At 35.7% G+C, this 13,940-nt stretch overlaps 1 protein-coding gene across 10 annotated transcripts in view; it reads right to left on the reverse strand.

The window, feature by feature from the left end:
- Positions 1 to 238: 238 nt before the first annotated feature.
- LOC125773303 (uncharacterized) overlaps positions 239 to 13,940 on the reverse strand; it is a 137,363-nt gene continuing 123,661 nt past the window's right edge. Inside the window, exons 1-4 of one of the 10 annotated variants that reach the window (XM_049444334.1) lie at positions 13,788 to 13,854; positions 12,654 to 13,220; positions 1,509 to 2,264; positions 239 to 941 (exon numbers count right to left, since the gene is read on the reverse strand). In XM_049444334.1, the coding sequence (XP_049300291.1) occupies positions 414 to 941; positions 1,509 to 2,264; positions 12,654 to 12,782 (1,413 nt within the window). In that variant the 5' untranslated portion in view covers positions 12,783 to 13,220; positions 13,788 to 13,854 and the 3' untranslated portion in view covers positions 239 to 413. Of the gene's footprint in view, positions 942 to 1,508; positions 2,642 to 7,359; positions 8,013 to 11,140; positions 12,114 to 12,653; positions 13,221 to 13,787; positions 13,855 to 13,940 lie in introns of those variants that run through there. The other 9 variants (XM_049444339.1, XM_049444331.1, XM_049444333.1 and 6 more) reach the window with 9 other exon arrangements.

The following is a 13,940-nucleotide window of genomic DNA, read 5'->3' on the forward strand; positions in this document are numbered from 1 at the left end:
AAACTTTGTACCGCGAATAACTTTTTTGCCCGGCATCGGAGCGCATGGTCGTGGAACAACTTTTTGTAGCGCGTCACGAGACGCATCTAATTCTGAAGAAAGATCGAGAAAATGTTGAAAATTGGCCGAGTTATGGCAGGTGAAAGAAAAAGCTTAGGTCGCGAATAACTTTTTTGCCCGACATCGGAGCACATGGTCGTGGAAGATTTTTAGCTTGCATTTGTCGAGATCTATCCAAATCACAAAGAAAATCCAAAATCGGTCGGTAAATGACTGAGATATAGTCAAAAATAGAAATTGAAATGCGAATCGCGAGAAATCAGCCTGAAGGTAGGCAATTCGTATAAGCCATTCAAAGTATTAGAAGCTACTTTTTCGAATAACTTTTTCCACAGACATCTTAGCACATCGGCTTAGAATAACTTTTGGTAGCTGATGAGCAGATCTATCCAAATCTGTGTTACAATTGAAGATCCATTGGAAACTGACCGAGTTATAAGCATCCAAAGTGGCAAAATGAGGAATTTTTTAGGAAAAATTGAGAAAATTTTAAGTCTTTGTACCTCTAATAACTTTTTCCACAGACAACTTAGCACATCGGCGTAGAATAACTTTTGGTAGCTGATGAGCAGATCTTTCCAAATCTGTGTTACAATTGAAGATCCATTGGAAACTGACCGAGTTATAAGCATCCAAAATGGCAAAATGAGGAATTTTTTAGGAAAAATTGAGAAAATTTTAAGTGTTTGTACCTCGAATAACTTTTTCCACAGATAACTTAGCACATCGGCGTAGAATAACTTTTGGTAGCTGATGAGCAGATCTTTCCAAATCTGTGTTACAATTGAAGATCCATTGGAAACTGACCGAGTTATAAGCATCCAAAGTGGCAAAATGAGGAATTTTTTAGGAAAAATTGAGAAAATTTTAAGTCTTTGTACCTCAAATAACTTTTTCCACAGACAACTTAGCACATCGGCGTAGAATAACTTTTGGTAGCTAATGACAAGATCTATCCAAATCTGTGTTACAATTGAAGATCCATTGGAAACTGACCGAGTTATAAGCATCCAAAGTGGCAAAATGAGGAATTTTTTTGGAAAAGTTGAGAAAATGTTAAGTCTTTGTACCTCGAATAACTTTTTCCACAGACAACTTAGCACATCGGCGTAGAATAACTTTTGGTAGCTGATGAGCAGATCTTTCCAAATCTGTGTTACAATTGAAGATCCATTGGAAACTGACCGAGTTATAAGCATCCAAAGTGGCAAAATGAGGAATTTTTTTGGAAAAGTTGAGAAAATGTTAAGTCTTTGTACCTCGAATAACTTTTTCCACAGACAACTTAGCACATCGGCGTAGAATAACTTTTGGTAGCTGATGAGCAGATCTTTCCAAATCTGTGTTACAATTGAAGATCCATTGGAAACTGACCGCGTTATAAGCATCCAAAGTGGCAAAATGAGGAATTTTTTAGGAAAAATTGAGAAAATTTTAAGTCTTTGTACCTCGAATAACTTTTTCCACAGACAACTTAGCACATCGGCGTAGAATAACTTTTGGTAGCTGATGAGCAGATCTTTCCAAATCTGTGTTACAATTGAAGATCCATTGGAAACTGACCGAGTTATAAGCATCCAAAGTGGCAAAATGAGGAATTTTTTTGGAAAAATTGAGAAAATTTTAAGTCTTTGTACCTCTAATAACTTTTTCCACAGACAACTTAGCACATCGGCGTAGAATAACTTTTGGTAGCTGATAAGCAGATCTTTCCAAATCTGTGTTACAATTGAAGATCCATTGGAAACTGACCGAGTTATAAGCATCCAAAGTGGCAAAATGAGGAATTTTTTAGGAAAAATTGAGAAAATTTTAAGTCTTTGTACCTCTAATAACTTTTTCCACAGACAACTTAGCACATCGGCGTAGAATAACTTTTGGTAGCTGATGAGCAGATCTTTCCAAATCTGTGTTACAATTGAAGATCCATTGGAAACTGACCGAGTTATAAGCATCCAAAGTGGCAAAATGAGGAATTTTTTTGGAAAAGTTGAGAAAATTTTAAGTGTTTGTACCTCGAATAACTTTTTCCACAGATAACTCAGCACATCGGCGTAGAATAACTTTTGGTAGCTGATGAGCAGATCTTTCCAAATCTGTGTTACAATTGAAGATCCATTGGAAACTGACCGAGTTATAAGCATCCAAAGTGGCAAAATGAGGATTTTTTTAGGAAAAATTGAGAAAATTTTAAGTCTTTGTACCTCAAATAACTTTTTCCACAGACAACTTAGCACATCGGCGTAGAATAACTTTTGGTAGCTAATGACAAGATCTATCCAAATATGTGCTACAATTGAAGATCCATTGGAAACTGACCGAGTTATGAGCATCCAAAGTGGCAAAATGAGGATTTTTTTGGAAAAGTTGAGAAAATGTTAAGTCTTTGTACCTCGAATAACTTTTTCCACAGACAACTTAGCACATCGGCGTAGAATAACTTTTGGTAGCTAATGACCAGATCTATCCAAATATGTGCTACAATTGAAGATCCATTGGAAACTGACCGAGTTATAAGCATCCAAAGTGGCAAAATGAGGAATTTTTTTGGAAAAGTTGAGAAAATGTTAAGTCTTTGTACCTCGAATAACTTTTTCCACAAACAACTTAGCACATCGGCGTAGAATAACTTTTGGTAGCTAATGACCAGATCTATCCAAATATGTGCTACAATTGAAGATCCATTGGAAACTGACCGAGTTATAAGCATCCAAATTGGCAAAATGAGGAATTTTTTTGGAAAAGTTGAGAAAATGTTAAGTCTTTGTACCTCGAATAACTTTTTCCACAAACAACTTAGCACATCGGCGTAGAATAACTTTTGGTAGCTAATGACCAGATCTATCCAAATCTGTGCTACAATTGAAGATCCATTGGAAACTGACCGAGTTATAAGCATCCAAAGTGGCAAAATGAGGAATTTTTTTGGAAAAGTTGAGAAAATGTTAAGTCTTTGTACCTCAAATAACTTTTTCCACAGACAACTTAGCACATCGGCGTAGAATAACTTTTGGTAGCTAATGACCAGATCTATCCAAATATGTGCTACAATTGAAGATCCATTGGAAACTGACCGAGTTATAAGCATCCAAAGTGGCAAAATGAGGAATTTTTTTGGAAAAGTTGAGAAAATGTTAAGTCTTTTGTACCTCGAATAACTTTTTCCACAGACAACTTAGCATATCGGCGTAGAATAACTTTTGGTAGCTAATGACCAGATCTATCCAAATATGTGCTACAATTGAAGATCCATGGGAAACTGACCGAGTTATAAGCATCCAAAGTGGCAAAATGAGGAATTTTTTTGGAAAAGTTGAGAAAATGTTAAGTCTTTGTACCTCGAATAACTTTTTCCACAGACAACTTAGCACATCGGCGTAGAATAACTTTTGGTAGCTAATGACCAGATCTATCCAAATATGTGCTACAATTGAAGATCCATTGGAAACTGACCGAGTCCAAAGTGGCAAAATGAGGAATTTTTTTGGAAAAGTTGAGAAAATGTTAAGTCTTTGTACCTCAAATAACTTTTTCCACAGACAACTTAGCACATCGGCGTAGAATAACTTTTGGTAGCTAATGACCAGATCTATTCAAATATGTGCTACAATTGAAGATCCATTGGAAACTGACCGAGTTATAAGCATCCAAAGTGGCAAAATGAGGAATTTTTTTGGAAAAGTTGAGAAAATGTTAAGTCTTTGTACCTCGAATAACTTTTTCCACAAACAACTTAGCACATCGGCGTAGAATAACTTTTGGTAGCTAATGACCAGATCTATCCAAATATGTGCTACAATTGAAGATCCATTGGAAACTGACCGAGTTATAAGCATCCAAATTGGCAAAATGAGGAATTTTTTTGGAAAAGTTGAGAAAATGTTAAGTCTTTGTACCTCGAATAACTTTTTCCACAAACAACTTAGCACATCGGCGTAGAATAACTTTTGGTAGCTAATGACCAGATCTATCCAAATCTGTGCTACAATTGAAGATCCATTGGAAACTGACCGAGTTATAAGCATCCAAAGTGGCAAAATGAGGAATTTTTTTGGAAAAGTTGAGAAAATGTTAAGTCTTTGTACCTTGAATAACTTTTTCCACAGACAACTTAGCACATCGGCGTAGAATAATTTTTGGTAGCTAATGACCAGATCTATCCAAATATGTGCTACAATTGAAGATCCATTGGAAACTGACCGAGTTATAAGCATCCAAAGTGGCAAAATGAGGAATTTTTTTGGAAAAGTTGAGAAAATGTTAAGTCTTTGTACCTCGAATAACTTTTTCCACAGACAACTTAGCACATCGGCGTAGAATAACTTTTGGTAGCTAATGATCAGATCTATCCAAATATGTGCTACAATTGAAGATCCATTGGAAACTGACCGAGTTATAAGCATCCAAAGTGGCAAAATGAGGATTTTTTTTGGAAAAGTTGAGAAAATGTTAAGTCTTTGTACCTCGAATAACTTTTTCCACAGACAACTTAGCACATCGGCGTAGAATAACTTTTGGTAGCTAATGACCAGATCTATCCAAATATGTGCTACAATTGAAGATCCATTGGAAACTGACCGAGTTATAAGCATCCAAAGTGGCAAAATGAGGAATTTTTTTAGAAAAATTGAGAAAATGTTAAGTCTTTGTACCTCAAATAACTTTTTCCACAGACAACTTAGCACATCGGCGTAGAATAAGTTTTGGTAGCTGATGAGCAGATCTTTCCAAATATGTGCTACAATTGAAGATCCATTGGAAACTGACCGAGTTATAAGCATCCAAAGTGGCAAAATGAGGAATTTTTTTGGAAAAGTTGAGAAAATGTTAAGTCTTTGTACCTCGAATAACTTTTTCCACAGACAACTTAGCACATCGGCGTAGAATAACTTTTGGTAGCTAATGACCAGATCTATCCAAATATGTGCTACAATTGAAGATCCATTGGAAACTGACCGAGTTATAAGCATCCAAAGTGGCAAAATGAGGATTTTTTTTGGAAAAGTTGAGAAAATGTTAAGTCTTTGTACCTCGAATAACTTTTTCCACAGACAACTTAGCACATCGGCGTAGAATAACTTTTGGTAGCTAATGACCAGATCTATCCAAATATGTGCTACAATTGAAGATCCATTGGAAACTGACCGAGTTATAAGCATCCAAAGTGGCAAAATGAGGAATTTTTTTGGAAAAGTTGAGAAAATGTTAAGTCTTTGTACCTCGAATAACTTTTTCCACAGACAACTTAGCACATCGGCGTAGAATAACTTTTGGTAGCTAATGACCAGATCTATCCAAATATGTGCTACAATTGAAGATCCATTGGAAACTGACCGAGTTATAAGCATCCAAAGTGGCAAAATGAGGAATTTTTTTAGAAAAATTGAGAAAATGTTAAGTCTTTGTACCTCAAATAACTTTTTCCACAGACAACTTAGCACATCGGCCTGGAATATCTTTTGGTAGCTAATGACCAGATCTATCCAAATATGTGCTACAATTGAAGATCCATTGGAAACTGACCGAGTTATAAGCATCCAAAGTGGCAAAATGAGGAATTTTTTGGAAAAGTTGAGAAAATGTTAAGTCTTTGTACCTCGAATAACTTTTTCCACAGACAACTTAGCACATCGGCGTAGAATAACTTTTGGTAGCTAATGACCAGATCTATCCAAACATGTGCTACAATTGAAGATCCATTGGAAACTGACCGAGTTATAAGCATCCAAAGTGGCAAAATGAGGAATTTTTTTGGAAAAGTTGAGAAAATGTTAAGTCTTTGTACCTCGAATAACTTTTTCCACAGACAACTTAGCACATCGGCGTAGAATAACTTTTGGTAGCTAATGACCAGATCTATCCAAATATGTGCTACAATTGAAGATCCATTGGAAACTGACCGAGTTATAAGCATCCAAAGTGGCAAAATGAGGAATTTTTTTGGAAAAGTTGAGAAAATGTTAAGTCTTTGTACCTCGAATAACTTTTTCCACAGACAACTTAGCACATCGGCGTAGAATAACTTTTGGTAGCTAATGACCAGATCTATCCAAATATGTGCTACAATTGAAGATCCATTGGAAACTGACCGAGTTATAAGCATCCAAAGTGGCAAAATGAGGAATTTTTTTTGGAAAAGTTGAGAAAATGTTAAGTCTTTGTACCTCGAATAACTTTTTCCACAGACAACTTAGCACATCGGCGTAGAATAACTTTTGGTAGCTAATGACCAGATCTATCCAAATATGTGCTACAATTGAAGATCCATTGGAAACTGACCGAGTTATAAGCATCCAAAGTGGCAAAATGAGGATTTTTTTTGGAAAAGTTGAGAAAATGTTAAGTCTTTGTACCTCGAATAACTTTTTCCACAGACAACTTAGCACATCGGCGTAGAATAACTTTTGGTAGCTAATGACCAGATCTATCCAAATATGTGCTACAATTGAAGATCCATTGGAAACTGACCGAGTTATAAGCATCCAAAGTGGCAAAATGAGGAATTTTTTTGGAAAAGTTGAGAAAATGTTAAGTCTTTGTACCTCGAATAACTTTTTCCACAGACAACTTAGCACATCGGCGTAGAATAACTTTTGGTAGCTAATGACCAGATCTTTCCAAATATGTGCTACAATTGAAGATCCATTGGAAACTGACCGAGTTATAAGCATCCAAAGTGGCAAAATGAGGAATTTTTTTGGAAAAGTTGAGAAAATGTTAAGTCTTTGTACCTCGAATAACTTTTTCCACAGACAACTTAGCACATCGGCGTAGAATAACTTTTGGTAGCTAATGACCAGATCTATCCAAATATGTGCTACAATTGAAGATCCATTGGAAACTGACCGAGTTATAAGCATCCAAAGTGGCAAAATGAGGAATTTTTTTGGAAAAGTTGAGAAAATGTTAAGTCTTTGTACCTCGAATAACTTTTTCCACAGACAACTTAGCACATCGGCGTAGAATAACTTTTGGTAGCTAATGACCAGATCTATCCAAATATGTGCTACAATTGAAGATCCATTGGAAACTGACCGAGTTATAAGCATCCAAAGTGGCAAAATGAGGAATTTTTTTGGAAAAGTTGAGAAAATGTTAAGTCTTTGTACCTCGAATAACTTTTTCCACAGACAACTTAGCACATCGGCGTAGAATAACTTTTGGTAGCTAATGACCAGATCTATCCAAATATGTGTTACAATTGAAGATCCATTGGAAACTGACCGAGTTATAAGCATCCAAAGTGGCAAAATGAGGAATTTTTTTTGGAAAAGTTGAGAAAATGTTAAGTCTTTGTACCTCGAATAACTTTTTCCACAGACAACTTAGCACATCGACGTAGAATAACTTTTGGTAGCTAATGACCAGATCTATCCAAATATGTGCTACAATTGAAGATCCATTGGAAACTGACCGAGTTATAAGCATCCAAAGTGGCAAAATGAGGAATTTTTTTGGAAAAATTGAGAAAATGTTAAGTCTTTGTACCTCGAATAACTTTTTCCACAGACAACTAAGCACATCGGCGTAGAATAACTTTTGGTAGCTAATGACCAGATCTATCCAAATATGTGCTATAATTGAAGATCCATTGGAAACTGACCGAGTTATAAGCATCCAAAGTGGCAAAATGAGGAATTTTTTAGGAAAAATTGAGAAAATTTTAAGTCTTTGTACCTCGAATAACTTTTTCCACAGACAACTTAGCACATCGGCGTAGAATAACTTTTGGTAGCTAATGACCAGATCTATCTAAATATTTGCTACAATTGAAGATCCTTTGGAAACTGACCGAGTTATAAGCATCCAAAGTGGCAAAATGAGGAATTTTTTTTGGAAAAGTTGAGAAAATGTTAAGTCTTTGTACCTCGAATAACTTTTTCCACAGACAACTTAGCACATCGGCGTAGAATAACTTTTGGTAGCTAATGACCAGATCTATCCAAATATGTGCTACAATTGAAGATCCATTGGAAACTGACCGAGTTATAAGCATCCAAAGTGGCAAAATGAGGAATTTTTTTGGAAAAGTTGAGAAAATGTTAAGTCTTTGTACCTCGAATAACTTTTTCCACAGACAACTTAGCACATCGGCGTAGAATAACTTTTGGTAGCTGATGAGCAGATCTATCCAAATATGTGCTACAATTGAAGATCCATTGGAAACTGACCGAGTTATAAGCATCCAAAGTGGCAAAATGAGGAATTTTTTTGGAAAAGTTGAGAAAATTTTAAGTCTTTGTACCTCGAATAACTTTTTCCACAGACAACTTAGCACATCGGCGTAGAATAACTTTTGGTAGCTAATGACCAGATCTATCCAAATATGTGCTACAATTGAAGATCCATTGGAAACTGACCGAGTTATAAGCATCCAAAGTGGCAAAATGAGGAATTTTTTGGAAAAGTTGAGAAAATGTTAAGTCTTTGTACCTCGAATAACTTTTTCCACAGACAACTAAGCACATCGGCGTAGAATAACTTTTGGTAGCTGATGAGCAGATCTTTCCAAATCTGTGTTACAATTGAAGATCCATTGGAAACTGACCGAGTTATAAGCATCCAAAGTGGCAAAATGAGGAATTTTTTAGGAAAAATTGAGAAAATTTTAAGTCTTTGTACCTCGAATAACTTTTTCCACAGACAACTTAGCACATCGGCGTAGAATAACTTTTGGTAGCTAATGACCAGATCTATCCAAATATGTGCTACAATTGAAGATCCATTGGAAACTGACCGAGTTATAAGCATCCAAAGTGGCAAAATGAGGAATTTTTTTAGAAAAGTTGAGAAAATGTTAAGTCTTTGTACCTCGAATAACTTTTTCCACAGACAACTTAGCACATCGGCGTAGAATAACTTTTGGTAGCTAATGACCAGATCTATCTAAATATGTGCTACAATTGAAGATCCATTGGAAACTGACCGAGTTATAAGCATCCAAAGTGGCAAAATGAGGAATTTTTTTGGAAAAGTTGAGAAAATGTTAAGTCTTTGTACCTTGAATAACTTTTTCCACAGACAACTTAGCACATCGGCGTAGAATAATTTTTGGTAGCTAATGACCAGATCTATCCAAATATGTGCTACAATTGAAGATCCATTGGAAACTGACCGAGTTATAAGCATCCAAAGTGGCAAAATGAGGAATTTTTTTGGAAAAGTTGAGAAAATGTTAAGTCTTTGTACCTCGAATAACTTTTTCCACAGACAACTTAGCACATCGGCGTAGAATAACTTTTGGTAGCTAATGATCAGATCTATCCAAATATGTGCTACAATTGAAGATCCATTGGAAACTGACCGAGTTATAAGCATCCAAAGTGGCAAAATGAGGATTTTTTTTGGAAAAGTTGAGAAAATGTTAAGTCTTTGTACCTCGAATAACTTTTTCCACAGACAACTTAGCACATCGGCGTAGAATAACTTTTGGTAGCTAATGACCAGATCTATCCAAATATGTGCTACAATTGAAGATCCATTGGAAACTGACCGAGTTATAAGCATCCAAAGTGGCAAAATGAGGAATTTTTTTGGAAAAGTTGAGAAAATGTTAAGTCTTTGTACCTCGAATAACTTTTTCCACAGACAACTTAGCACATCGGCGTAGAATAACTTTTGGTAGCTGATGAGCAGATCTTTCCAAATCTGTGTTACAATTGAAGATCCATTGGAAACTGACCGAGTTATAAGCATCCAAAGTGGCAAAATGAGGAATTTTTTTGGAAAAGTTGAGAAAATGTTAAGTCTTTGTACCTCGAATAACTTTTTCCACAGACAACTTAGCACATCGGCGTAGAATAACTTTTGGTAGCTAATGACCAGATCTTTCCAAATATGTGCTACAATTGAAGATCCATTGGAAACTGACCGAGTTATAAGCATCCAAAGTGGCAAAATGAGGAATTTTTTTAGAAAAATTGAGAAAATGTTAAGTCTTTGTACCTCAAATAACTTTTTCCACAGACAACTTAGCACATCGGCGTAGAATAACTTTTGGTAGCTAATGACAAGATCTATCCAAATCTGTGTTACAATTGAAGATCCATTGGAAACTGACCGAGTTATAAGCATCCAAAGTGGCAAAATGAGGAATTTTTTTGGAAAAGTTGAGAAAATGTTAAGTCTTTGTACCTCGAATAACTTTTTCCACAGACAACTTAGCACATCGGCGTAGAATAACTTTTGGTAGCTGATGAGCAGATCTTTCCAAATCTGTGTTACAATTGAAGATCCATTGGAAACTGACCGAGTTATAAGCATCCAAAGTGGCAAAATGAGGAATTTTTTTGGAAAAGTTGAGAAAATGTTAAGTCTTTGTACCTCGAATAACTTTTTCCACAGACAACTTAGCACATCGGCGTAGAATAACTTTTGGTAGCTAATGACCAGATCTTTCCAAATATGTGCTACAATTGAAGATCCATTGGAAACTGACCGAGTTATAAGCATCCAAAGTGGCAAAATGAGGAATTTTTTTGGAAAAGTTGAGAAAATGTTAAGTCTTTGTACCTCGAATAACTTTTTCCACAGACAACTTAGCACATCGGCGTAGAATAACTTTTGGTAGCTAATGACCAGATCTATCCAAATATGTGCTACAATTGAAGATCCATTGGAAACTGACCGAGTTATAAGCATCCAAAGTGGCAAAATGAGGAATTTTTTTGGAAAAGTTGAGAAAATGTTAAGTCTTTGTACCTCGAATAACTTTTTCCACAGACAACTTAGCACATCGGCGTAGAATAACTTTTGGTAGCTAATGACCAGATCTATCCAAATATGTGCTACAATTGAAGATCCATTGGAAACTGACCGAGTTATAAGCATCCAAAGTGGCAAAATGAGGAATTTTTTTGGAAAAGTTGAGAAAATGTTAAGTCTTTGTACCTCGAATAACTTTTTCCACAGACAACTTAGCACATCGGCGTAGAATAACTTTTGGTAGCTAATGACCAGATCTATCCAAATATGTGTTACAATTGAAGATCCATTGGAAACTGACCGAGTTATAAGCATCCAAAGTGGCAAAATGAGGAATTTTTTTTGGAAAAGTTGAGAAAATGTTAAGTCTTTGTACCTCGAATAACTTTTTCCACAGACAACTTAGCACATCGACGTAGAATAACTTTTGGTAGCTAATGACCAGATCTATCCAAATATGTGCTACAATTGAAGATCCATTGGAAACTGACCGAGTTATAAGCATCCAAAGTGGCAAAATGAGGAATTTTTTTAGAAAAATTGAGAAAATGTTAAGTCTTTGTACCTCGAATAACTTTTTCCACAGACAACTAAGCACATCGGCGTAGAATAACTTTTGGTAGCTAATGACCAGATCTATCCAAATATGTGCTACAATTGAAGATCCATTGGAAACTGACCGAGTTATAAGCATCCAAAGTGGCAAAATGAGGAATTTTTTAGGAAAAATTGAGAAAATTTTAAGTCTTTGTACCTCGAATAACTTTTTCCACAGACAACTTAGCACATCGGCGTAGAATAACTTTTGGTAGCTAATGACCAGATCTATCCAAATATGCGCTACAATTGAAGATCCATTGGAAACTGACCGAGTTATAAGCATCCAAAGTGGCAAAATGAGGAATTTTTTAGGAAAAATTGAGAAAATTTTAGGTCTTTGTACCTCGAATAACTTTTTCCACAGACAACTTAGCACATCGGCGTAGAATAACTTTTGGTAGCTAATGACCAGATCTATCCAAATATGTGCTACAATTGAAGATCCATTGAAAACTGACCGAGTTATAAGCATCCAAAGTGGCAAAATGAGGAATTTTTTTTGGAAAAGTTGAGAAAATTTTAAGTCTTTGTACCTCGAATAACTTTTTCCACAGACAACTTAGCACATCGGCGTAGAATAACTTTTGGTAGCTAATGACCAGATCTATCCAAATATGTGCTACAATTGAAGATCCATTGGAAACTGACCGAGTTATAAGCATCCAAAGTGGCAAAATGAGGAATTTTTTAGGAAAAGTTGAGAAAATGTTAAGTCTTTGTACCTCGAATAACTTTTTCCACAGACAACTTAGCACATCGACTTAGAATAACTTTTGGTAGCTTATGACCAGATCTATCCAAAAAAGTGCTACAATTGAAGATCCATTGGAAACTGACCGAGTTATAAGCATCCAAAGTGGCAAAATGAGGAATTTTTTTTGGAAAAGTTGAGAAAATGTTAAGTCTTTGTACCTCGAATAACTTTTTCCACAGACAACTTAGCACATCGGCGTAGAATAACTTTTGGTAGCTAATGACCAGATCTATCCAAATATGTGCTACAATTGAAGATCCATTGGAAACTGACCGAGTTATAAGCATCCAAAGTGGCAAAATGAGGAATTTTTTGGAAAAGTTGAGAAAATGTTAAGTCTTTGTACCTCGAATAACTTTTTCCACAGACAACTTAGCACATCGGCGTAGAATAACTTTTGGTAGCTGATGAGCAGATCTTTCCAAATCTGTGTTACAATCGAAGATCCATTGGAAACTGACCGAGTTATAAGCATCCAAAGTGGCAAAATGAGGAATTTTTTAGGAAAAATTGAGAAAATTTTAAGTCTTTGTACCTCGAATAACTTTTTCCACAGACAACTTAGCACATCGGCGTAGAATAACTTTTGGTAGCTAATGACCAGATCTATCCAAATATGTGCTACAATTGAAGATCCATTGGAAACTGACCGAGTTATAAGCATCCAAAGTGGCAAAATGAGGAATTTTTTTAGAAAAGTTGAGAAAATGTTAAGTCTTTGTACCTCGAATAACTTTTTCCACAGACAACTTAGCACATCGGCGTAGAATAACTTTTGGTAGCTAATGACCAGATCTATCTAAATATGTGCTACAATTGAAGATCCATTGGAAACTGACCGAGTTATAAGCATCCAAAGTGGCAAAATGAGGAATTTTTTTGGAAAAATTGAGAAAATGTTAAGTCTTTGTACCTCGAATAACTTTTTCCACAGACAACTTAGCACATCGGCGTAGAATAACTTTTGGTAGCTAATGACCAGATCTATCCAAATATGTGCTACAATTGAAGATCCATTGGAAACTGACCGAGTTATAAGCATCCAAAGTGGCAAAATGAGGATTTTTTTTGGAAAAGTTGAGAAAATGTTAAGTCTTTGTACCTCGAATAACTTTTTCCACAGACAACTTAGTACATTGGCGTAGAATAACTTTTGGTAGCTAATGACCAGATCTATCCAAATATGTGTTACAATTGAAGATCCATTGGAAACTGACCGAGTTATAAGCATCCAAAGTGGCAAAATGAGGAATTTTTTAGGAAAAATTGAGAAAATTTTAAGTCTTTGTACCTCGAATAACTTTTTCCACAGACAACTAAGCACATCGGCGTAGTATAACTTTTGGTAGCTAATGACCAGATCTATCCAAATATGTGCTACAATTGAAGATCCATTGGAAACTGACCGAGTTATAAGGATCCAAAGTGGCAAAATGAGGAATTTTTTTGGAAAAGTTGAGAAAATGTTAAGTCTTTGTACCTCGAATAACTTTTTTCACAGACAACTTAGCACATCGGCGTAGAATAACTTTTGGTAGCTAATGACCAGATCTATCCAAATATGTGCTACAATTGAAGATCCATTGGAAACTGACCGAGTTATAAGCATCCAAAGTGGCAAAATGAGGAATTTTTTTGGAAAAGTTGAGAAAATGTTAAGTCTTTGTACCTCGAATAACTTTTTCCACAGACAACTTAGCACATCGGCGTAGAATAACTTTTGGTAGCTAATGACCAGATCTATCCAAATATGTGCTACAATTGAAGATCCATTGGAAACTGACCGAGTTATAAGCATCCAAAGTGGCAAAATGAGGAATTT

This window comes from Anopheles funestus, assembly GCF_943734845.2.
Source record: "Anopheles funestus chromosome X unlocalized genomic scaffold, idAnoFuneDA-416_04 X_unloc_29, whole genome shotgun sequence".
In the NCBI taxonomy this organism is placed as follows: domain Eukaryota; kingdom Metazoa; phylum Arthropoda; class Insecta; order Diptera; family Culicidae; genus Anopheles; species Anopheles funestus.